General features: G+C 47.9%; 9 protein-coding genes and 1 non-coding gene across 10 annotated transcripts; 7 read left to right on the top strand and 3 right to left on the bottom strand.

Annotated features, from left to right (window-relative positions):
- Nucleotides 1–995: 995 nt before the first annotated feature.
- On the top strand, nucleotides 996–2,944 carry Pmar_PMAR006825 (hypothetical protein; the record flags this gene model as incomplete). Its single annotated transcript, XM_002788089.1, has 11 exons — nucleotides 996–1,140; nucleotides 1,190–1,275; nucleotides 1,325–1,445; nucleotides 1,508–1,581; nucleotides 1,626–1,750; nucleotides 1,803–1,869; nucleotides 1,916–2,026; nucleotides 2,079–2,179; nucleotides 2,222–2,336; nucleotides 2,503–2,667; nucleotides 2,840–2,944. 11 exons carry the CDS (start codon nucleotides 996–998, stop codon nucleotides 2,942–2,944), a joined length of 1,215 nt encoding a protein of 404 aa, XP_002788135.1.
- Nucleotides 2,945–3,363: 419 nt separating this feature from the next.
- On the top strand, nucleotides 3,364–3,738 carry Pmar_PMAR006824 (hypothetical protein; the record flags this gene model as incomplete). Its single annotated transcript, XM_002788088.1, has 2 exons — nucleotides 3,364–3,456; nucleotides 3,679–3,738. 2 exons carry the CDS (start codon nucleotides 3,364–3,366, stop codon nucleotides 3,736–3,738), a joined length of 153 nt encoding a protein of 50 aa, XP_002788134.1.
- Nucleotides 3,739–4,279: 541 nt separating this feature from the next.
- Nucleotides 4,280–5,638, bottom strand: Pmar_PMAR006823 (cobalamin synthesis protein, putative; the record flags this gene model as incomplete). The annotated part of the gene is made up of 3 exons (XM_002788087.1): nucleotides 4,763–5,638; nucleotides 4,400–4,522; nucleotides 4,280–4,357 (listed from the first exon to the last, which is right to left on the bottom strand). Exons 1-3 carry the CDS (start codon nucleotides 5,612–5,614, stop codon nucleotides 4,280–4,282), a joined length of 1,053 nt encoding a protein of 350 aa, XP_002788133.1. The 5' UTR covers nucleotides 5,615–5,638.
- Nucleotides 5,639–6,040: 402 nt separating this feature from the next.
- On the top strand, nucleotides 6,041–7,787 carry Pmar_PMAR006822 (RNA-binding protein FUS, putative; the record flags this gene model as incomplete). Its single annotated transcript, XM_002788086.1, has 3 exons — nucleotides 6,041–6,102; nucleotides 6,502–7,187; nucleotides 7,705–7,787. 3 exons carry the CDS (start codon nucleotides 6,041–6,043, stop codon nucleotides 7,785–7,787), a joined length of 831 nt encoding a protein of 276 aa, XP_002788132.1.
- A 649-nt stretch (nucleotides 7,788–8,436) lies between these two features.
- Pmar_PMAR006821 (hypothetical protein) lies at nucleotides 8,437–10,299 on the top strand (the record flags this gene model as incomplete). Its single annotated transcript, XM_002788085.1, has 9 exons — nucleotides 8,437–8,539; nucleotides 8,777–8,895; nucleotides 8,947–9,116; nucleotides 9,216–9,318; nucleotides 9,366–9,450; nucleotides 9,499–9,607; nucleotides 9,656–9,775; nucleotides 9,823–9,927; nucleotides 10,221–10,299. The coding sequence occupies 9 exons, from the start codon at nucleotides 8,437–8,439 to the stop codon at nucleotides 10,297–10,299; spliced, it is 993 nt and encodes a 330-aa protein (XP_002788131.1).
- Nucleotides 10,300–12,405: 2,106 nt separating this feature from the next.
- Nucleotides 12,406–14,727, top strand: Pmar_PMAR006820 (Sorbitol dehydrogenase, putative; the record flags this gene model as incomplete). Its single annotated transcript, XM_002788084.1, has 9 exons — nucleotides 12,406–12,582; nucleotides 12,629–12,709; nucleotides 12,958–13,049; nucleotides 13,101–13,200; nucleotides 13,413–13,515; nucleotides 13,727–13,889; nucleotides 13,939–14,124; nucleotides 14,171–14,248; nucleotides 14,622–14,727. 9 exons carry the CDS (start codon nucleotides 12,406–12,408, stop codon nucleotides 14,725–14,727), a joined length of 1,086 nt encoding a protein of 361 aa, XP_002788130.1.
- A 412-nt stretch (nucleotides 14,728–15,139) lies between these two features.
- Pmar_PMAR006819 (hypothetical protein) lies at nucleotides 15,140–15,316 on the top strand (the record flags this gene model as incomplete). The annotated part of the gene is made up of 1 exon (XM_002788083.1): nucleotides 15,140–15,316. A coding segment is annotated over one exon (177 nt), but the record flags the coding sequence as incomplete, so codon positions are not given.
- A 1,805-nt stretch (nucleotides 15,317–17,121) lies between these two features.
- On the top strand, nucleotides 17,122–17,193 carry Pmar_PMAR006818. Its single transcript has one exon. It is a non-coding gene; the product is annotated as a tRNA-Gln (tRNA).
- A 599-nt stretch (nucleotides 17,194–17,792) lies between these two features.
- Nucleotides 17,793–18,493, bottom strand: Pmar_PMAR006817 (hypothetical protein; the record flags this gene model as incomplete). Its single annotated transcript, XM_002788082.1, has 5 exons — nucleotides 17,793–17,858; nucleotides 17,907–18,044; nucleotides 18,122–18,234; nucleotides 18,297–18,358; nucleotides 18,417–18,493. 5 exons carry the CDS (start codon nucleotides 18,491–18,493, stop codon nucleotides 17,793–17,795), a joined length of 456 nt encoding a protein of 151 aa, XP_002788128.1.
- A 1,012-nt stretch (nucleotides 18,494–19,505) lies between these two features.
- On the bottom strand, nucleotides 19,506–21,420 carry Pmar_PMAR006816 (helicase, putative; the record flags this gene model as incomplete). The annotated part of the gene is made up of 9 exons (XM_002788081.1): nucleotides 21,326–21,420; nucleotides 21,184–21,280; nucleotides 21,054–21,127; nucleotides 20,807–21,006; nucleotides 20,490–20,754; nucleotides 20,294–20,435; nucleotides 20,160–20,244; nucleotides 19,923–20,100; nucleotides 19,506–19,868 (listed from the first exon to the last, which is right to left on the bottom strand). Exons 1-9 carry the CDS (start codon nucleotides 21,377–21,379, stop codon nucleotides 19,506–19,508), a joined length of 1,458 nt encoding a protein of 485 aa, XP_002788127.1. The 5' UTR covers nucleotides 21,380–21,420.
- Between the last annotated feature and the right edge of the window lie 23 nt (nucleotides 21,421–21,443).

The raw sequence follows: 21,443 nt of genomic DNA, 5'->3' as shown, positions 1-21,443 counted from the left end.
AAGGCGCCGGTCCAGCTGGCATGGGGATCGTCACGTGAGTTGATGGCAACAATAACGGTTGGTGAGGTTGTTGTTTCCCTCCAGCGAACGGTCTTTGGAGACTCCTCTCCTCTGAGCCCTCACGGCAGCTATGCTAGGACTATATTGAGGTAGACTTACTGCTCTTTGTTGGAAATATGTACATGGTCAACTACATGTGTTGGTGATAATGTGAAGACTCTGAGGAAATTTTGGGAGATGCTTGTTGCTTTCCTTTCCGAGTTTGTGTGTAAACGTATTAGAGGAAACGGTGATGCTGAGGGAAGCGAACATATGTATTCCAACACTGTTGCCTCAGAACTGGTCGCCTTGTGGAGGACCGTCGGGAGCGTCTAGGGAATGACGAATGGAGGGTGAGAGTCCACCCTAGGTCCGCACTGGTCACGATGGTCTTAGGCCCTAGCCGAGAGACTTCGGCAGAAATCCGAAAATTATATAGTCTCCTGTCCGCGGTCCTCTCAAGGGAGTTTATGCTAGTCGAGCCGAAGAGCTGGTGAAGTGTTTGTATTGAATGAAGCTCAAGACTGTTGGGTCGAACCACAGCATGTGAAACTGATATGCGTTATTGTTAGCAGTCGTGATGAGGGCTTGAGTTCTCTATTGGGTGTTGTCGTTGGTGTTGTTATGAGTTTCAAGTTCGACGGCAGAAGCTTAGTCAGACTAGGTATAACATGTAGGAGCATCAGAAATCGATAAGTATAGGACCTAGTGTGGGGGGAAGGGATATATGCACGTGGTCAACTACATGTGTTGTTAGGAATATGGAAACTTTGAGGAATTATCATTGATTTTTGTATACCACTTCTACCCGAATTCATGTGGATTTTCGTAATATGGCGAGGAAACTTACGAGCTCGGTTGAGGAAAGCAAACATATATTCCCAAACTGATAGGATCATTTTCCCTCCGAAGAAGCGATCAGTTTAGGAAGGGTTTCGCCCTGGTAGTTACTTGTAATGGTTGATACAGCACTTTCCCAGCAGCAGCAGGCGTTGCTGCTCGAGCCAACCCCAGACTTGGTCGGGGAGAAGTCTTGGGTGGTCCACAATGGGGAGAAGAAGACCATCGGACGGAAGGCTGAATGCGATATTGTTGTTAACGGTAAGCCCATCGGGTCCTCTGGCTATGGTGATAGCTGAAGTGCTGTTAGACACTATAGTGTCGGGTCAGCATTGCACAGTTGGGTTATCTATACTGTCCACTCAGGAGCGGCAAGGGGACGGCATTGTTATCAGTGTGAGTGTATACGACTATGTGTGGTTTCCTATTCCTCTACGGGTCGTAGGTTGAGGACAAGTCGACGAATGGTACCCTTATCAACGGTGAGAAAGTGGGTAAAGGGAAGATCCGGTACGCCCAGGTCGGGGATGTTATCAGTCTAGGCAAGCCGAAGATAACATCGCAAGGTGACGGCGGCCTTACAGTGGGTCGTCCCATAGAGCCTCGTGTATGGTGCTCTGCGTTGTAGGTGAGCATTGCTATGCGGCTAGTTATAAGTTGCGAATGGTCATGCTGGACAGCATGGGACGGTGGCAGGAGAAGGTAAGGAGACATCTGGTGTTGGTCTTTTGAGGGTTGTGTGGTAGGAGAATATTAAGAATGCCAACAGTGAAGGGAGCAGCACTGATGCCCCTGTTGGGAGCCCCAGGTCGGCGGTCCATTCTGAAGCGATTACCACTCGAGAGGCGTTGGGGTCGGTGCCGCGGCTGCGGTGAGAAGTGACGGAAATTTACGATGGAAATTATCCGCTGTTTTTCCCTTAGAAATTTTCCTGTTAATGGCAAAAGAGCGCGGGAGCCTCCGACGGGAGCTCGTAGAAGGGAGGGCAAGGTGAGGCTGCCCTCAAATTTCAAGGCGACACACTACTACTCGACAGACCTCCTCAGCAGCGGCGATGGCAGCGGCCCATCGAGAGGAGCAGCTCAGGGCTCAGCTGGCCTCTGTGGAGGAGGCTCGCCGGAAGGAAGAGTCACGCGCCACAGAATTGGTAATTTACTCATCGTGTTGACCTGTTGGCCAGGCCGGTGTGTTTTGTATAGGAAATTAGGGTGAGAGTGAACGAGGAGAGGCTGAGGGCTCTGACGGAGCAGCTGGAGGAGGCACGGAAAGGGAAGGATCGATTTCAGGCGGAAAATGCTGAGTATGCAAGTCGGGTCGCGGTACGTCAAGAAATGCATTTTAGTTTGCAAAACCAGATCGCTGAACTCACTATTAGAGGGAAGCAGTTGGAAGCGGCAGCTGAGTCGAAGGAGCGTGCTTGGCAGGATTCGCAACGGGAGGCTGGGATGAGAAACGAAGTGATGGGCAATCTTCTGTTGTGGAAAAATGTGCACAAAATCAACTACATATGTCGGCGACAATACGAAAATGCCGAGGAAATTTTTTCACAAATTCGTATATATACTCCTGAGCTGAGCTGAGGGGGAGCGGAAATGTATTTTGAATCGATGAGATTGCCGTCAGGAGATGGAGAGTCTGCGTGCTGAGGCCTACGAGGCGGCTGCACGGGCGAGGGACGTTACTCGACGGTTGAGGGATGTCAAGAGGAGTTATGACACTACGGTGGAGGCTAATAGGAAATTGATGGAATACTCGACTGAGTTGAAGGAGAGGGTTGATGGACTTCAGGTAGGAGTTGTTGAATAACTACTCGTCTCAATGGAGTTATTGTTGCATCGACAAAATGACTCCATTTTTGGTGCAGGGCTTCGATCCGATTCGTTCGGGTCTTGGGTTGTATAGTCCTGGTCGATCAGCGTGGTATAGCACTCAGAGGAGTCTTAGAATGAAACGTTTTTAGGCGGCCTTGGTGACGAGTAGCTCGTCGGTGGGAGCTCTCCAGAATGCTATCCAACATCTATTCGATGTGTCACGGGAACATGATGGACAGGAGACGGCCAAGTGAGGAAGTGCTCGTGGTGTGGTATGAATAAAGAATGCTATTATAGCAGTTGAGTCATTGTCGGACGAATGTGTAGGGCATGTGATCAGATAGCGAGCCTCCTCCGGCCAGTGTCGTCACCACCACACGGCTTGCCAGTGGGGATAGCCTCTACAGATCAGCAGACATATGTAGAGGAGGAGAAGACCAGACTGATACTGATGATGAAGTAGGCTACCACTCGCGCTGGACACCACCATGAGCCACTGCTGTAGTGAACTCTATAACAAATGCAGCAACGCTGGAGGAAAACGGCGAGGTTACGCCACGACCGATTGATCGGATTCGTGTGAAGCAGAGTGACTCCGATTCGGACACCAGTGGCCAGGATGGGACAGAAAGTGAGAAATCTTCGCTGTGCGGGGGGAGGCGCGAGAATCTTTATGGTCGATTTCAGCGCCACCCCCGTTGGGAAAGAGGACACGAAGCTGTTTTGGGGGGACTCCGTCTTCACAGAAGAGGCTGAGGAGGGACGGGTAAGGCGTTGTGGTCATCCAGAAGTCTATAATGTTCCCGGGAGGGGGAATTCATTTTGAAATTTCCACGTATGGTTAGGAACACAGTCTTCAATCAGTTTCCCATGTAAACGTCATCACATTAGGAACCTTTTTGTCACTGTTGTCAGACTGTATGTAGCGCCATTTCTCGAAATTGAACTAAACCTGGGTATATGCCGGGTTGTTAATGTTAGATATGAGGAGGAGGAGAAGGCCGACGGTGGTACTTTCGGCAGCTTGCTTGATAATGCCGAGAAATGATGTATAGTGGAAAACGAATTCAATGATTCATTTTAGTATTATTATCGACTAATGACAGTCGAAATTAGAGAGTTCATCACTTGCGTTTATCAGTAAGTAGATCTCCGTGACGCATAGATTGGTTGGGAAGTGGGGAGATAGGATGATCAAAACTGTTTCCCATCGACAGTGAGAGAATATATGTACATGGTCAACTTCAGGAGACTCCGAATAAAATGTGATATTGTCTGGAACTTGCAGACTTCATCGAATTCAGAAGCGAAAGACACCAATGAAAAAGCGCTCGCCAAGATCATTCCGTTTTGAGCTATCTCTCACTGGGAAATTCGTTTAATCATGCAAGATCACATTGTTACTGACAAGGTGAAAATTCTGAGGAAATTTTGAGAAATTCTCATTGGTTTCTGTACACTTCTACCCGAGTTCGTATGTAAACTCCTGAGCTCAGCTGAGGGAAGCGGATATATATATTCCAACACGATGCGCATACTATCACTACTGAGGCCAACACAAGGAGTCTATAGACTACATCTATGAAACACTACTCATCGTCAACACAACTGTCGAGGCCTCGTTGCAAAGCGTCACGGTCTAGAGGGCCGGTGCCAACAAAGAGGATCTGATGACAGTAATGTTATTAATACTAATAGGAATAGATCACCTTAGAAGCGGTGTCGGGGTCTACTGGTATGGACACTTCGACAACCTCAAAGATCTCCCCGACGCCTTGCAAGGCACACCAGCCAGCGTCAGACGTCTTTACCAAACCCTTCAAACGGTATACCTGAAGTTGACGACGCTTCTAGGCAATACACACGTGTTGGTCATAATATGTGAATTTCGAGGAAATCTCGAGAAATTCTTGTTGGTTTCTATACACACGTCTACCAAACTTCATATGTGAATTTCTTTAGGGAGCTCAGCTGAGAAAAGCGAACATATATTCCAACTATGGAGCTAGTCTGCTATCAAATGCAACCGAGCATTCCGTTAATGTTGTTGTTGAAGTTTTCCCCTCCATCACCTCGTTGCCTTCTTCCCTCCCCCACAGAACAGTCCCGAGCCACCGCTCCAATGAGGCTTTCTCCGGCTCGTTATTGCAATACAGAACTACGTGATCGACGTGGACGTGCGTATCGGCCGGGGGAAGGTCCGCGGCATTCAACTCGAATGACCGCGCTGTCGTGTTGCCGCTATACGCTTGCCTGTCCAAGACCATCGTGGTGATCCTTTCTAGATCACCATGGCGGCTGTACTCGGTCAACTCGATAGCCGCGTCGGGGTTTGTCGCTGATACCACTCCTTTCGCAACTCCTATCTCCTCTTCATCACAAATATCACACTTATTCAACAAAACCAAGTCCGCACAACAAATCTGTCGTATTGCCTCCCTAGAAGAGCCGCCCTCAGCCAAGGTCCGCCCCTCCCCATGCAACACACTGACGATGTTTTTCGAGTCGACAACGGTGACGGTGGAGTCTAAACGCAACGGAGTTTCTAACTCTGAATCCAGCCACAGTATTTCTATCATTTTCACCGGGTCGGCCACACCGGATGTCTCAATGACAATTTGGTCGAAGTTTCTCTTTTTTAGCATCGCTTCCAGACCTGTCACTAAATCGTCCCGAATAGTGCAGCAAAGGCAACCACCAGGGAGTTCTAAAAGGACGTCCCCGATGACGTTGCCCTCGCTATCAGTCAATACAGGGGATTCGATTCCCATGGACTCATAGCCCATCTCGTTCTGCACTACTGCTATCTTCCTACCACTCTTGAGTAAGTTCTGGATAAGCGTCGTCTTGCCCGAGCCCAGGAAACCCGAAATGACAGTAACAGGAACAGTGGGGACGGACAAGTCGGCGGAAGCGGCGGGCATTCGAAATGAAGACTTTGCTCAACTACACGACTTATATATTCTAGTCTATCGGTATAGTCTCAATCGGGATCGAGTTCGAAGTCACTTTCCTAAACAGAGATCGAGTTTTCGAAATTATGGTGAGTACGAAATTGCGCTAAGCCGCTCCACGGTCGCAAAATAGCGAGTAAATCACCATCACGCTGTAGCCCCTATAATGTTGGTGGTATGGAGTGCTCATCCATATAGTCCTTCCGAATAGGCGACGCTTTAATACACGAATACTTTCGACGCACCATGGGATCAATCGATCCAATGTTTTCTCGAGTCACTACGTTGTTTCAGGACGCGTGTACCAAATCGATTATAATGGCGCGCGCTTTTGTTTCGTCTCGTCGTATTACGTCTCTCCAACTGCGACCCAATTCCATTGCTCCTTGGACGACCATGACCATTGACGTTGAGAAGAAGCTGACTATGTCGCTGGACGACATCGTGGCTGCTGAAAAGTAGAGGGCGGGGTCTCCTTCAGGCTCGCTTGAGGTCGCCGCAATTTTAAACTCCTTGGAGGGAATGAACGCTCTTCGTACGACTACTCATTCCCGCTTGTGAATTTATAAAATCTGAGGATCCACCGGAATCACCGAGGGAGTGTTATATAGGAGCTCACTCAACGTTGAGAACCTCGTAGTAGTTGAAGGGGCTCCTTGAGAGTTGTGGAGTCTTGTACATGCGTGCTAAATGGTGCCGTATGGCGATCTTCTATCGCAACGACTGTTCATTATTGTGAGCTTTTGGCTGGTTGTATTGCTGGTGTGGTCGTAGGTTGTAGGGGGTGGCTTGATGGAATCTATTCGAGTATCAGAGCTATCGAATCTTTGTGTGCATGCGTGCCAATTCCATCTCAGGCCCAAGCGTTCCGCTCGGACTCCTACTACTACTGGTGGTGCTCCTGCTGGTGCTGGCAAGAAGACTTCTGGACCTATTCGCAAAGGACGTGGTGCTACTATGAAGGTCGCCGCTCAGCCCTACAACAGGTCTTCGGGTAACTACAATCGTGGTCAATGGCAAGGACAACAACAACAGTCTTCGTATGGAAGTGGTGGGAAGAGTACCTGGCAGCAACAGCAGAGTGGTGGTGGCGGTTCGGGGTATCGCAATAGTCAGGGCAGCTATTATGGGAGTACCTCGAACAACAACAACAAGAGTTGGGGTGGCTCTTGGGGCGGTAACTGGAGTGATAACAGAGGGGGCAACAATCAGTCTTGGAATCAACATGATAATCGTGGTAACGACTACAATGACAACAACAACAAGAACACCAACAACAAGAACGGCTCTTACTATGCTAGAAATGATACTGGTTATAGACAGCAGCAACAGCAGCAGCAGAACAACAATAACGCCGTAACTCCTCAGCAACAGTCCAGAGGTGGCGGAGTCGGTGGCAGAAGAAGAGTGGTGGTGACCAACATCCCTTACGACCTCACTTGGCGCGAGATCAAGCAAGCCTTTTCGAGTGTGGGGACCGTCGTCCATTGTGAAGTTGACTCATCTGGACCAAAGGGCGCTAGCGCCAATCTAACTTTCTCTGGTACCAAGGTGGTGGAGAAGGATGGAGCTCTTGTCGGTTTTTCTTCACGGCTATTCGCTGCGACTTGTACTTGTGGACTTGCTGCTTATCATCGTCATCGTCGTTGTTGTCATTGGATAAAAGCATTGTGTGGATAAGGCAATCGGCCAATTATGGTTATGTATTAGACAAGCGCCCCTCCCCTCACTAGGCCCCTGAGAGGATTGCCAACGACATTTAGTCGATGCTATTATTATGACGGCAGCATAGAATTAAGAACGAAGTGGCTGTTAAATTATCGAGGCGTGTCATTAGTCTTCACATCTTGAAGAATGCTTACGGCTTTTGCCAATCAAATTTTTAAATAATATCATCATCTGATTCCTGGTGCGACCATGGAAGAGATCCCTATTGGGCACGGCCAGGACATACGTGGGAATTGAACCCACTATCTTATGGTCTTCCTCCACTTTAACTTGCTATTAACGCGTATATGAACTGCGAGTTATGATGATATTAGTTTTGGTGCTTTTTGCAGACCCCAGTGGTGCCAGGCAGGCAGTTGAGCTCTACGACGGTGGCGATATGAATGGCCGAAGGATTCACGTCAACTACGCCTAAGTGATCAGTGAAGGTACGTCCATTGACGAGCATCTTCCTCCTCATCGAGACTCTTCGGCTCAGGTTTCGAGTAATGGCGGCGGCGATGATATTATTGAAGGTCCCTTAAGTGTATTTTGGAAGAGGAGCGACGACGTTATAGGCTGATTATCACTACTAGTTCGACCGCTATTGTGCGGTCTCATCTGCATTATCTACCTACTATTACCATTACTGCTATAGTGTTTCGTTGTCAACGATATGGGGTACGGGTGGATAGATGTTCATCGCAACTGTGCTTTAGTTGGGCTTTCAGTGGTCAGCTCTGCCACTACAGTTCTGGTACACTTCGAAACATAGCGTTATATGGCATCATTATCGACACAGAGTAAGAATAAGAGTACCATAGAGATTCTATCCTCCTCTCTTCCTCCTTGTATCAGGCTCATCGCCTCATTACACAGGATATTATACACCATCATCACCAAGCCACCACTATAGAGGATCGTCATCACGAGGCAACAACAGCAGCAATAACAACAACAACAGTAGAGGTGAGATCGTAGTCGTGGCTCGGGGATATGAGGGCCATTTTCTAATTCGCAAGTTTTCTATGGTCATCCATTTCCAGCATAGTGGGAATATAGGTAGAGATCATGTTGGGGCGGGTATGCCACATGTTGGGGCGGGTATGCCACGTGTTGGGGCGGGTATGCCACATGTTGGGGCGGGTATGCCACGTGTTGGGGCGGGTATGCCACATGTTGGGGCGGGTATGCCACATGTTGGGGCGGGAATGCCACGCTTTGTTAGCTTCCTGGCATGTTTAGCGGATAACCTCGATACGATCACTTATTGGTGGTCATTATATCCCAGCTTCTGCCCTTGTCCGAGTCGGCCTCCTCCTCCTTTTCACTTTACTACACCCCCATAGTTTATACATATTTATTATAGGCAGGGACATGAAATGCATAGTACTCGATGCTCTATGGTGACTTGTTCCTTGGCAGGCTCGCATGAACGTACAGCATTGATGAAATATGGCGTTCCTCCGGCTGGCAGTGACGACCTCGCTAGGTTCTGTGACAAGCTAGTACATGATCTATATAAACAGCGAATATTCCCTGATGTAGTTCGACTGAAGACAGTCCCAATCAGTCACTCCTTACATTTTTCTCAGTTGCATAATATCAAGCATCGGGTGGCGGAAATAGTTCTGAGCAACGCGGGCTCTCATCATCTCACTGGCTTCAGTAGTAACAGGAAGAATACATGGGTCAGCTCCCCTTCCTTGGAGAAGAGCTTGACCAGGATGATACAGTATTATGCGGCACCTTCCCAAGCGGCGAAGTAAGCTGAACGTCGTGGGATCGGCGTTCCTATACCCTCCGGCCTTGAACCCTTCTAGTTACGATATCTCCTGATTGTTGCATGGTGTACATGTTCTAGATATGCAGTCATTGCTGATCCGCAAGTCACACATACCTATCGAGAAGCCAACCCTTTCCCACTTATAGTAGATCATGCTCCACCAGATGCCGTGGCATTGGAGGTTGGCAATCCTCTATCCATCTTGAGCTATAGAGTCTCCTCCTTCAGGTTGTCTTTGCTCGAATAACGAAGAGCGGCCAAAACTGTTGCGTTCTCTTCCGCGAGACGCCTGTTGTCTCTCCAGCGTTTGATGGTAGGAGGAAGGGGCCTCACGTTTTCCCTAACCCCTCCTTGTTCTCAGGAAGCTTCTATTTCGTAAGCCCACACGCTGGTGATATCTATGATAAAGCCATGTGGGATGCGTTTAGACTATATCTCGATGAAGCCTTGCAGAACGGCCGCAGAGATCTGTAGGATGCCATTATGACTGAGCCGTATGCCTCTACGGTGTGTTTTAGGTATATATTCCCTAAGGGGAGATATTCTTGCGCCCATGCGTTGGAGGCTCGGAAGCTTCCGTTCTTCAACGGCTTGACCATGGGCCATCTCATCAACGTTGTACAGCTCGCAATGAGCAAGTAGTGCACTCTGCAATGTTATGATGGCCTTATCACCCCTACTACAGATACAACTTACTCATGTTCGATGAGGATAAGTCTATACGGCCACCCCAGGCAGCACAGAAGGTCATACGTAGTCAACAACGGAAACCGTCCGAAGACTCCAAACTGTAGTAGTATTGTCTTTTGGATGAATCAACTTGCCGCTTCTGCATGGTTTTTATTACGTGATCAAGTAGTGCATCGGGCTCGTATCGCCTTACCATGCGGAGTCCATTAGTTGTGTATACGCCTTCCTAGTGAGGATTTCGATGCTCCAGAAATTAGGATAGTGATCTTACTGGGGTTTGATGAAGTTAATGCAAGTATAGTATATATTAGTACTACGTATATGGGAGATAAATTTTATGAGTCAACAATAGTACTAACATTGCTGGTGTGATGGTGATCGTCTCATCGCAAGGTCATCTAAGGGTGTTGACTTCCATGACTACAGCATCAGTGCTTTGGCAGATATCAACGAGATGGAGGTCCCTTTATAGGGAACCTTGAAGAACTGAAGTTCTGTCTGAAGGTCATCTTTCAGATTGAGAACTCGGGATCGATCAGCATGTGTAGGGAGAAATGTACTCGCCGGGGGTCGAACTTGCGGTCTTTGCCAGGCCGAATAAAAAACATGATCTCGCAGTATTGTCATCGGCAGCTCTCGGAAACTAAATTTGGGGAGAGCAGATTGTCTGACCTTATGGCTCGACCGGAGCTGCAAGATACAGTTGAGGTACCGTAATGGTCGAAGCAGTGGAATGCAAAGAGAGCCTCTCATGATGAACAATGCCTTGATGTATATTATGACTATACGATAGCAATATATTATGGTTCAATCGCTATTGGGGTCAATGACCACTATAGCGATACCACAATATGACCACTGGTCATACTCATTCTATGAATACACAGATCTCTTCTTCAGTAGAGTATTACTACGGCATAATCCCATATTTTATCCCTCATATTACGAATGTAATCGATAGCTTATCGAAATATACTTTATTTCTATTAATACCTACTACATGTCATACACTATATAGAACAGTACACTATATACGATGCATAGCAAATGTTGTTATAGCTCCGGTTTGTCAGTTGGTTCGGACCTGTGGTTCGACACCATGGCTGAATGCGAAGGGCGCAGAAGAGACTAGTCCACAGCTGCTCATCAAACCATCGAGGGCTTTGGTTATCCCGGCTGAGCCTCTTACAAATGAGGTTAGTTGGTGTAGTAGTGGGAAGAAATGCTCCCTTGTTTAGGTGGTATCAGCATGGTCACGGTCGCGTCGGTTACCCTCACCGGAGCCGTACCAACATCGACCGAAATCACCGAGTGGGTTACAAATCCTGCCGCCCTTGGATGATGCTTTTGACTATCGAGTGAGGATGATAGTAGTGGGTTGTTGATAAATGAATATGGTCCCATCTCAGTCCTCGCCAGCTCATGCTAGCAGCAACAACAGTATGATTTCGGTCATGACTCCTGCTGCCGTTGATAACGGCTTGGAGTACTCCTCTGGAGTGGTAGAGGGTGGCCAGTCGAAGGTAGCCAGTCCTTGGTTTCACCAAGGGCAGTCCACGAGTTATGACCACGAGCCGAACGAAGCAGTAGATGATGAAAGCATTGAGAATAGCGAAATGGCTGCTTTAAATGATGTGGGGATATCTGCCGACTTGCGTCTCTCACACGGTCGGGCGTAGGTACTCTCACAGTTGGTTCAGCTGGTGACAGAGGAACTGGAGAATAGTCCAACCAACAGAGAGAAGAGCAGCGGCTCGTCGTTATCGGAGTCGTTGCTGATTCCCGAAGCCCCAGCGGCTCCAGCATCGCTGGAAAATGCTCAACAACTGTGCGCGGTTGGAGGGCCTGTTCCTGAGAACTCAGATGAGCTCTTGTTGTCACCGACTAAGATGTCTTTACTGCGAGAGCTATTGGAACTGCATGACGGGACGGGGGATGATGATGCTGGTGGCCTGTTCGTGCAGCAGCAGTGTGGTCCTCACCAAGCGCCTTATAGCACTAGGTTTAATATGGAGTAGTTGTTGTTAGTCATCGGGTGAACGATAGTTCATCAAGATTTGTTGTTGGGTGGTAATAGTAAATCTATTACTCACCCTCCCACCACCGAGTTTGGTACGGTTGTGGTAAGCGAATATGAATAGTTCGACTCGTTAGGGTCGTAGTTTGCTTCGTTGGCAGCTGCGCCCTGATGATGATGTTTATACGTTCATTCTTTGAAAATCATTGTTCTCATCTTTTCATATTATGATGGGATTTACTGCTGTTATAGCAGCAGCTATCGAGTTTGTCGTCGGGGAAGTCTTGATCGAGATTAGCGCGGTTGGCGGTGGTGGCCGTAGCTTACCTTTGTCGTGCCTGAATGCTGTGTTATCTATCACTCCGCGTTGTTGTTTGAGTTGTAGTAGTTATCACACAATAACTGTCTCCCATCTGGTGGTCTTATCTAGCGGTGATAACGTGTGTGCTAGGAAGTTTAGGGTGCGTGGGAGAATCGAGTGATATTACGGTTAGGAAGCAGCGAGATGGTCTGTAGTTGTTGTTAGTGTTGGAGAGAGCTTTTAATCATTCATTTTTATAAATGGTAACTCCGTCCGAAAACAAGGCGATGGTGCTTCGCAGAGTGGATGATATGTCCTTTGAAGCGAGGCCGATCACGTCGGCTCTCCCAGCGGGTGAATGTCTTATTCGTGTGAAAGCGTGTGGGATTTGCGGCTCCGATGTTCACTATCTCAAGAACGGCCGAATTGGCGATTTCGTGAGCTGCAAGATTTGCTATATGAATCAGCTCTGTTTGTTACTAGGTTGTGAAGTCGCCTATGGTGATTGGACATGAAGCGGCGGGGGTAGTCGAGGCTGTAGGTGAAGGTGTGAACAACGTTAAGGTGCGTTGTGGTAGAGGAGACCACTGGCATGCGTCTGTTGATGGAGTAGCTTGACACCTAAAATGTCAACTATGTGTGTTGGTGACAATATTACATTTCTGAAGAAATTTTGGAAAAGTCGCATTAGCTGTACACTCCTAACTGAGTCAATGTGTGAGCTTCCTTAAATGGATTCTTAAGCTCAGCTGAGGGAAGCGAACATATATTTTAACACTGGTTTCGTAACTGAACAGTATTATGCTCCTCAGATTGGTGACAAAGTGGCGATGGAGCCAGGCGTGCCATGTGGGAGCTGTAGTCTATGCAGTAGTGGGAAGTACAATCTCTGTCCTCATGTTAAGTAGGGGTACTGTTGATGTCACTCTGTTGATGTTGATGATGATGAAGTCAGGTTCTTCGCTACGCCACCAGTTGACGGCTGTCTTAGTAATTTCGTCGTCCATCCAGCTAGGTTCTGTTTCAAGTTGCCTGAGGGCATGTCTCTCGAGGAGGTAGGTGTAGTAGTGAGGGGAGTAGGAATATATGTTCGCTCTCCTGAGCTGAGCTCGGGAGTTTCTTCGCTAAGTATAGAAGTTTGCATACGAATTCGAATAGAAGCGTACATGAATGGCTGAGAATTTTCCGAAATTTCCTCCCAAAATTTTCATTTTCATTCACCAACACATGTAGTTGAGCATGTGCATATTTCCCCCCACACTGGTAGGGAGCGATGTGTGAGCCGTTATCAGTGGCAGTGTATGCTTGTGAGAGCAAGGCTGAGGTCAAGGACGGGTATAAGGTGGTGGTCTTTGGTGCTGGCCCTGTTGGTAATAGGAAGCCTCGTTATGTTGATATTTTGGCATCATGTATTGTTCTCCTCTGCGTCATCTCCTGGTGGGAGGAGAACTGTCGTTGATCAGTTCAAACGTATTTGAAAGGTGTCATCGGATTTAAAACGATTTTTTCAAATCGAATTCATTTTGCCACCGAATTCAAAAAATACGTTCAAATGCGATTTTGTAGCATCGATTTCATAAGGTACGATGACAGCAATGGTCGCCCACGGTATGGGTGCGTCCATGGTTGTGGTATGTGATGTCGATGGTGCCAGACTGCAGAAGGTGAAAGGGTTGTGTCCAGAAGTAGAAGTACTCAACACTAATCAGTTGGAAACAGCAGAGGATGCTTCTCAAGAGCTCATGTAGTCTTGGTGGCACCTGAATTCAACAGGACTCCCTGTCTCCCCTCAGAGACCTCCTCGGGTCCTCTGCCGACTGCGCCATTGATTGCAGTGGTGCTCAGATGGCCGTACAAACGGCCATAAGGGTGACCAAGTCGGGGGGTGTGGTGTGTTTGGTGGGAATGGGAAAAGGGGATATGGTGTTACCTATTCTCAATGCCTCCATCAGGGAGGTAGATATAAAGGGAGTTTTCAGGTAGGGATAGACGGCGGCTTGAGGTGGTGTGAGATGAGGTCGGTAGATACCGCAACACATACCCAACCTGTATCGAGTTGATCAGTAGCAAGAAGGTTGATGTAAAGCCTTTGATAACACACAGGTGATTAACGGTGTTGGAATATATGTTTGGCTTCCTCGCCTGAGTTCAGATATGTCCTCACCACATTATGGAAATTCTACATTAGAACTGCAACTGTAGGAAAATCAATATTGATTCCTCGAAATTCTCATATTGTTGCCACGTGCATTTTCTCCGCACTCCTGTGGGACGAGTACATTACCACTCACTGATTGGCATATCATGGCTTCACCTGAGTTACGTATACGATGGTTTGCAAGATGTTAATAGTGTTAGGGTAGAGCTCGTTATAGGTGTAAGAAGTAGAGTGGATGTATATATGTGTTGTCCACTGGTGTTGTTGAAATTAGAGAGGGTGTTCATAGCAGTAGGACTAGCATGGGTTCTTGTGTAGATATGCGTTTACCAATACTGACATTCTCCAAGCCTTCGAGGACTGTCGTAAAGGAGTCGGTCGTGATGGTCACAGTACCATCAAATGCATGATTGATATCGATTGACGATAAGGTTGATGATAATGATGATGAATATGCTAAGGAGTAGTGATGCGTGGTCGTTGCTCATTTATCGAGTTTCTACGGTTACTTATAGCTGTGGCTTGCGGAGGATCAATTAGGTCGGCGTCCCCCCCCCCTCATCGGTGTCGATGGTCATGCTGTACTACACCATTATCACCGCTACGTTGTAGTCGATCATCCCAGGTTGTTATCGCTTCCTACTACAACAGCTGTTCGGCGACTTTCCTCCTTATGGAAGACTTCATTTTTCTAGAGGACATCCTTGTGGTTGGCGACGATACCATATAAGTCTACAGTACACTTTGTTTTTGAGAGTAGCGATTGGTGTGGTATTGTTAATGAAATAATCTCCAAGCCCTCCTCAGTTGCTGTATACCGTCTATTACCCCGTACAATGTCTTCTGCTACTTCCTCTCCTCGTTATATACATCACTGCTGCCCAGAGGCCTTCACACCTCCCAGACGAGGTGTCCTCCCTACTACTACTGCGTCATGCGAGCTCTGGCCTACTGCTAACCTCTCGCGCTCATTTGATACCAATACTTGTCGGGAAGCGATGGAGCGGCTAAAAGTAGATTTTCTGGCTATGCCTGATGTCTTCATCATTCACTCCATTAGTTCCAACACCGCATCCTGACGGCGCCTGTTGATGGTGAATTAGTAGAAGTGAGGATTCTCTTTGGAGGACAGTGTTGCTACTGATATGATCAGGGTGTGGTACCGCCTCCCGACATTGGTGCCTTTACAAGGCATCGCACTAAGCTTCAGCATTTCCAACATCTCCTTAACAAATACCGAGCTCGAACGGCTGAGGACGATGCGGCAGTGGAATCTTTCAAGGGTCAATAACAACACCTTGTGCATTGAGAGTATCTTAGATGGAGGTGTGTTAGATTCGGTGAAGCAGATGTTGATGGAAGTCCAGGATAGAGTTTCCCATTCGACTGAGCAGCATCGCACACCATCACCCTCTCGCTTGCTCCTTCGCTCTAGGAGATGTACCAAAGCGTTCCTAAAGACTCTGAGGAGCTGCCAGGCCTCGCCAGGCACGTCTCGAGATATCGAACAGCCCTCAGAGGGGAGTATTTTTGAGCTGCTACCAAGCCCTGTGCCGTCAAAATCAGTGCCTCCGAAGTTGAACAGAGGGTGAGTTCTCGCCTTCTGGTTGGAGGACATTATCTGCGGCGATCAGATTCCGCCATCGGTCCCCTCCAAGGCCTCCTCCTCCTCTCCTCAAACGCTCGGGGAGCACCGGAAATTTGGGTGTTATGCCGCTAGAAATCGAAAGGCTGCATGGGATGGTAAGCAGGCCAGTTGGTACCCCACCAATGATGACCTATCATCAGCTGCGAGAGCGAGAAAAGACCATAGCGGCTCTTCAAAAGGAGAACAATCTTCTCAGGGGGAGTGGTGGGGAGAGGCATGTTGCCCTCAGTGAGTTGTATGCTTGTAGGCTGCCCTCGATGCGGAGAAACATCCCAGACTTTGAACGATTGCGTGTTGGGAATGAGAGATGTCCATTATAGAGTGCTAAAGGTGAGGCTTTGAAGAGATTCGTGTGGATATCGATGATTTTATTGTAGGCGATATCGGATTTGCCTTCGTTGTTGAAAGAAGAGGAGTTGCTGATAGCCAAATTGAATCAATACCGTCGTCATCGTGAATGAACACGATTAATTAGCCTTCCACACTCTCATGTTCTTCCTGTTGGGTTCGGTAGTTCATCTATCTCACTACTCATTCATGCGTTTAACATTAATCTCGAATATTCCTTATTGCTTGTGTAATGTGAGAGAGAATGAAGACAATATTCAAATCACCATAGATTCTAAACCGAAGAATTTTTCGTGGAATACGTCATATTACTCCTCATCTGGGGACAACGGAAATATCACGATGTCAAGACTCAATATTTGCTCTCAGTTGAGATGTATCGAAAGACAGGTGGTACCAATCCGGTAAAGCGATAGAGATACCGTTTAATTCCGATATAATTCCTTCTACCGAGCGACAAGCATTGACCCAATAAGATCCATCATTGAGTATGCTGATTCGGCTCAACTTCATTAAGTTGACTCCCCTATCTTCAACGTGGGACCCACAGGCGGGAACAACGGGCGACGATGGGGAACAGCTGATATCGCGTCGACATACGGACGTGTCTTCCTATGACTTTACCATAGGGCACGATGGGATACTGAACGCTTCAATACATTTCAGTTCATCTCAAGAATGATGAGTCTGAGTCTCCCGGGTATCGCCGGCGCAGCGCTGATCGATTTTACGCTATGCACGCATGCACATAGATTAATGGCGGAGCGGAGCAAATTGCAATGTCGCATGGGGGACACCGACGCAAAACATTGGAATTATAGAGGTTCTATGGTGTAACGGTTAGCACTCCAGACTCTGAATCTGGCGATCTGGGTTCAAATCCCGGTAGAACCTAATTTGTCATTTTCGTCATCAATCACAGCGTCGAAGCAGCCTTGTATGTCACACTCACATCCATAATCTGTTACCCATCCGTGATATGACATCATTGATGTTCATACGGGCCCTACGCCGGCCCTGGATTCCAGGGCATGAGAGGAGACTGAAGTGTCGATATGCTTTAACATATCAAACCAACAGATACAATTTCATAGACGAGTCCGGGGATGCATTATGCGTACTTGGCTGTACTCAAGTAACCACTGAAGCCGCGCCTAAACCTAGTGCATCTTAAACTAACGCACGTCCATGTCACTGGCCCTTTACTGTGATAACCTTGTCGTTGTTGGGGTCAAACAGTCTCAGACTGAACTCATTACCAGTGGGGTCTCAATAAAAGGCCAACTTGGGCAGTGGAGTAAGGAAGCCCACTTGTATTTGAACTATCGAATGGTGAAAGAAGAAGCCTCTTGGAGGCCGTAACTCGACCCGAGAGTCAGAGCCGTAAAAGGTAGAATAAAAGCGCTCGCACACTAGAGCCACAGGGCACTGTACACGAGCGACAATCCATGATTGTGCGTGACTAACGCCGAGTCGTGAGCGGAAATATTGAACTAGGTGTTGCGGAAAGTGCAATACGGGAACGATATCTTCGCACAAAACGCTCCTGCAGGACAGTCCTGAAGAGACGCCCTCCATAAGCCAGTGCTAAAGTGTAATCAGTTTACCTTATCACTGTGGCATTTGATAGTGCATACTCTCAAAATTCCGCATTGCGCCATTCCAGTAGGAGGCTTCGGGCAGTGGGAGGTATCTTGACAATCGTCACCACACACGGCTGCGTAGATCTCCCCAGGGTGAGTTTTCTAAAAAAGATACGGAAAATTGAGAATAATACAACAATGCGACGGATCTCTGAGTGCAAGAGGTCATTTAAGCTTACATCGTCCACCAAACCGTTGCTGGTGTCACAGGTGCAATTAACCACTTGATGATTAGAATCAAAGGCGCATTTACCTTTTGGCTTCTCATACTGCCCACCCTCTGAAATGGTGGCTACCACATGTGATTATCAATTACATGATTCGACCGCTGATGACAGAGTCTATACGACTGACCTGAAGTTAAGTTAATCTTGTCATTGTATTTCGCTCTCAGAAATGGTCTGAAGACCTCTGGTCTGAAAGGAATCCTATTTACTACACAATGCAAGTCATTCTTCTTCCCCACGGACCCACCTCGTGTTGTCCGTGGCATCAGCCCAGGCGGCAATAAGACAGACCAATAGGACCGGCACGTTCATGAAGGTGTGCATTGGTGTTCCAGGATGTGTAGGCGAGTCGTTGCTCGGAGGCGTGGAATGTGATGGTCATAGCTATCAGCTATAACATAGCTGAGGTTCACGCGTCCTCGTGCCCCACGCATCCGCGTGAGGCCCCTGGGGGTACACTCATTCGTGCTCTGGTCATCCTATCGCAGCGATAGTATCGCTCGTTTCGCGACACGCGGGCGAATAAGACGCCTTTACTAGAGGAGCCAGTGGATTACCTTATAACACTCATGAGCCACAATACAGGCCTAGTAACCAATTAAATCACCATTTGCTTTAATTTAGCCAATTCACTCGAGCTGAGCACGAGGCTGGAGCTACTCGATTGAGCGGGAAGTGTTATATGCTGTAATCAGGCAGTATTTGAGCATTATGTTTCTGTAGCTGAGTAACCATTGTGATCCTAACACCAAGATGTTGAGTGCCTAAGTTGACTCCCAACTGAAGCTTATCCAAGGCGCTGAGAAGCCCTTGTGTATGCGTGCAACTGTGTAAGGGTATAGCTCATGGCTTAAGGGCACCGATAACTTCAAGAGTGCAAGGATAACCATTCTCAGTTACTTACACTAGATAGATGAGTGGGAATGCTAAGGTCACAGAGTGACTCAGCTAAAGAGACATAATTCCCAGCTACTGCCTGATTACAGCATATAACACAAACCGATACCCGTAAATTCCGGTTGCAGTCCCCAAGGCCGAAGGGCACCAATAGATGCTATTCAGAGCCCGATTTTACGCGCCTTCGAGAGTACACTATGAAGGATGCCGTATAATGACCATATAGAAACCAAGAAGGGTATGAATTCGGGCCCCCGCAGCCACGACAAGTAACAGCACATTATGACGCGACTGATATCAGCTTACTCCTAGCCGAACAACCTCTCCAGCGATTGATAAGAATCTAGTTGGATGAGATCTTTCTTGTATTCTAGTCCGATAAGTTCAATCGATCGAGTTTAACCAGCCCCCAGAAAGTATCTCCCTCCAACTCGTGAACTCAACAGAACATGGATATAGTACTACAGGGTTGATGCTCACCAAAGCTCTTCATAACCACCGACTCGGTATTCACCATACTGCATTGGTAGCCGTCACCCCATAACTCCTCTAAGCGTTGACTGATAAGACAGGAAATGGTCAACCAAACATGAGACACTCTCCTACTGTAACTCGTAACGTCAATCTGTGCCGGTAGCTCTCCAATAGTTACTTCGAACCTCGCTTGCACTTGGTTTAGCATATCAGTGTCCTCCTCGGAGCTCACGAATGTGATAGCGAGACCCTTCGTCCCGAAACGACCAGCTCGGCCGACACGGTGCAAATACTGGTCCGAACTATCGGGGATATCGTAGTTGATCACCTGCTCAGCGACAGCAACTCCTGGTCGACAACCGTACCGGCATCATCATCCTACAATGTTCACTCGTTCGATATCGATACCACGACCAAAGAGATCAGTAGCAACCATAATGCGCTTCTTGAAGTCCTTGAACTGCTTGTAGCGATCGATACGCTCCGACTGCTTCAGCCTGGAGTGTATGGCGATAGCTGGGAAGTTACACTCAGTGAGAAGGTCAGCCAATGCCATCGCTCTGAGCGACCATCACAAAGTGAGCCCAGAGCGATATGCACATGGATAGCGCCGCCTCACCTTTGCACAGACTTCACGAAAATAACAACTTGATTGAACTCCAACGCGTCCAACAAGTCCGTCAATTTCTTGTTCTTCTCGTTTTCTGATAGTGACAAGCAATTCTCGAGGACGACGATAAAGACAACACATACCAGCGAGACGGACGAAATACTGTTGCAGACCGTGAAGGGTGAGCTTAGTGTCGTCATCAACGAAGATCTCATGAGGTTCATTCATAAAACGCTTGCAGACCTCGCGCATCTCTTTACTCATAGTAGCACTGAACATCATGACCTGAACAACAGTATATGATATCACAACCCCAGGTAGCCTCCTCGAGCCGCTCACCTGTTTCTTCACAGGGGTCTCCATGAAGACAGATTGGATGTCCTTCCTCATGTCCAACTTGTCGAGGCATTTATCACACTCATCGAGTACGAAGTGCTCCACATGGCTGAGGTCGAGATGCTTACCGCGGACCAGAGCCAGGACTCGACCGGGAGTGCCGATGAGGATTTGGGGATGGGACTTCGATAGCATCTCCTTATCCTCAGAAATCGGCACGCCTCCGTAAACGACACCGTTCTTCACATTAGGGAAGTACTTGGAAAATCTGAGAGGCCATACCACACCACTGTGAACGTTGCCAGGACTCCACCACGTACCGGTCGAACTCGTTCTTGATCTGATAAGCCAACTCCCTTGTATGGCACATGATGAGCACCTTCACGTCAGTGTCCTTCTCATCGATGTTCAGTTGCTGTAGAATTGCCAAGACGAAGACCGCGGTCTTACCCATACCAGACTTTGCCTGGCAGAGAATATCAGTGCCCAAGATGGCTTGGGGAATAGCCTCATGTTGAACCTACACGAAAGAGAAATGAAATAGTCAAATTGAACAACGAGCCTCACTTCAGAAGGGTGTTCGAAACCGCAATCAACAATGGCACGCAACAACTCGGGTTTGAGGAGGAAATCCCTAAAACCTAAGGAGACCCAAGCATCATACCGGAAACACCACCACTAAGCCTCGACCACCAACCTGTTGCGTGGATTCCCACGTAGTTTCCCTTCTTCTGGCCATCAGCAGCAATCTCGCCACCAACAGCCTTACCATTCACGGCGGACGTGTCCTCAACCTGAAAAGAACCTCACGACAAGACAGCGATTGACCAGGCGGTCACCTCTTCATCGCCTTCGTCGTAGTCCAAGAGTTGATCTTCCTCAAGGGCACTCATAGTGAGGTAATTGACGAAAGCGAACGAGCAACAACTTCACTGTTATCGGGCAGGTTATATCACA

The sequence above is a fragment of the Perkinsus marinus genome (genome assembly GCF_000006405.1).
Source record: "Perkinsus marinus ATCC 50983 genomic scaffold scf_1104296928836, whole genome shotgun sequence".
In the NCBI taxonomy this organism is placed as follows: Eukaryota; Perkinsozoa; order Perkinsida; family Perkinsidae; genus Perkinsus; species Perkinsus marinus.
Note: the sequence above shows the minus strand (reverse complement) of the source record. Positions and strands in the feature narration are given on the sequence as shown.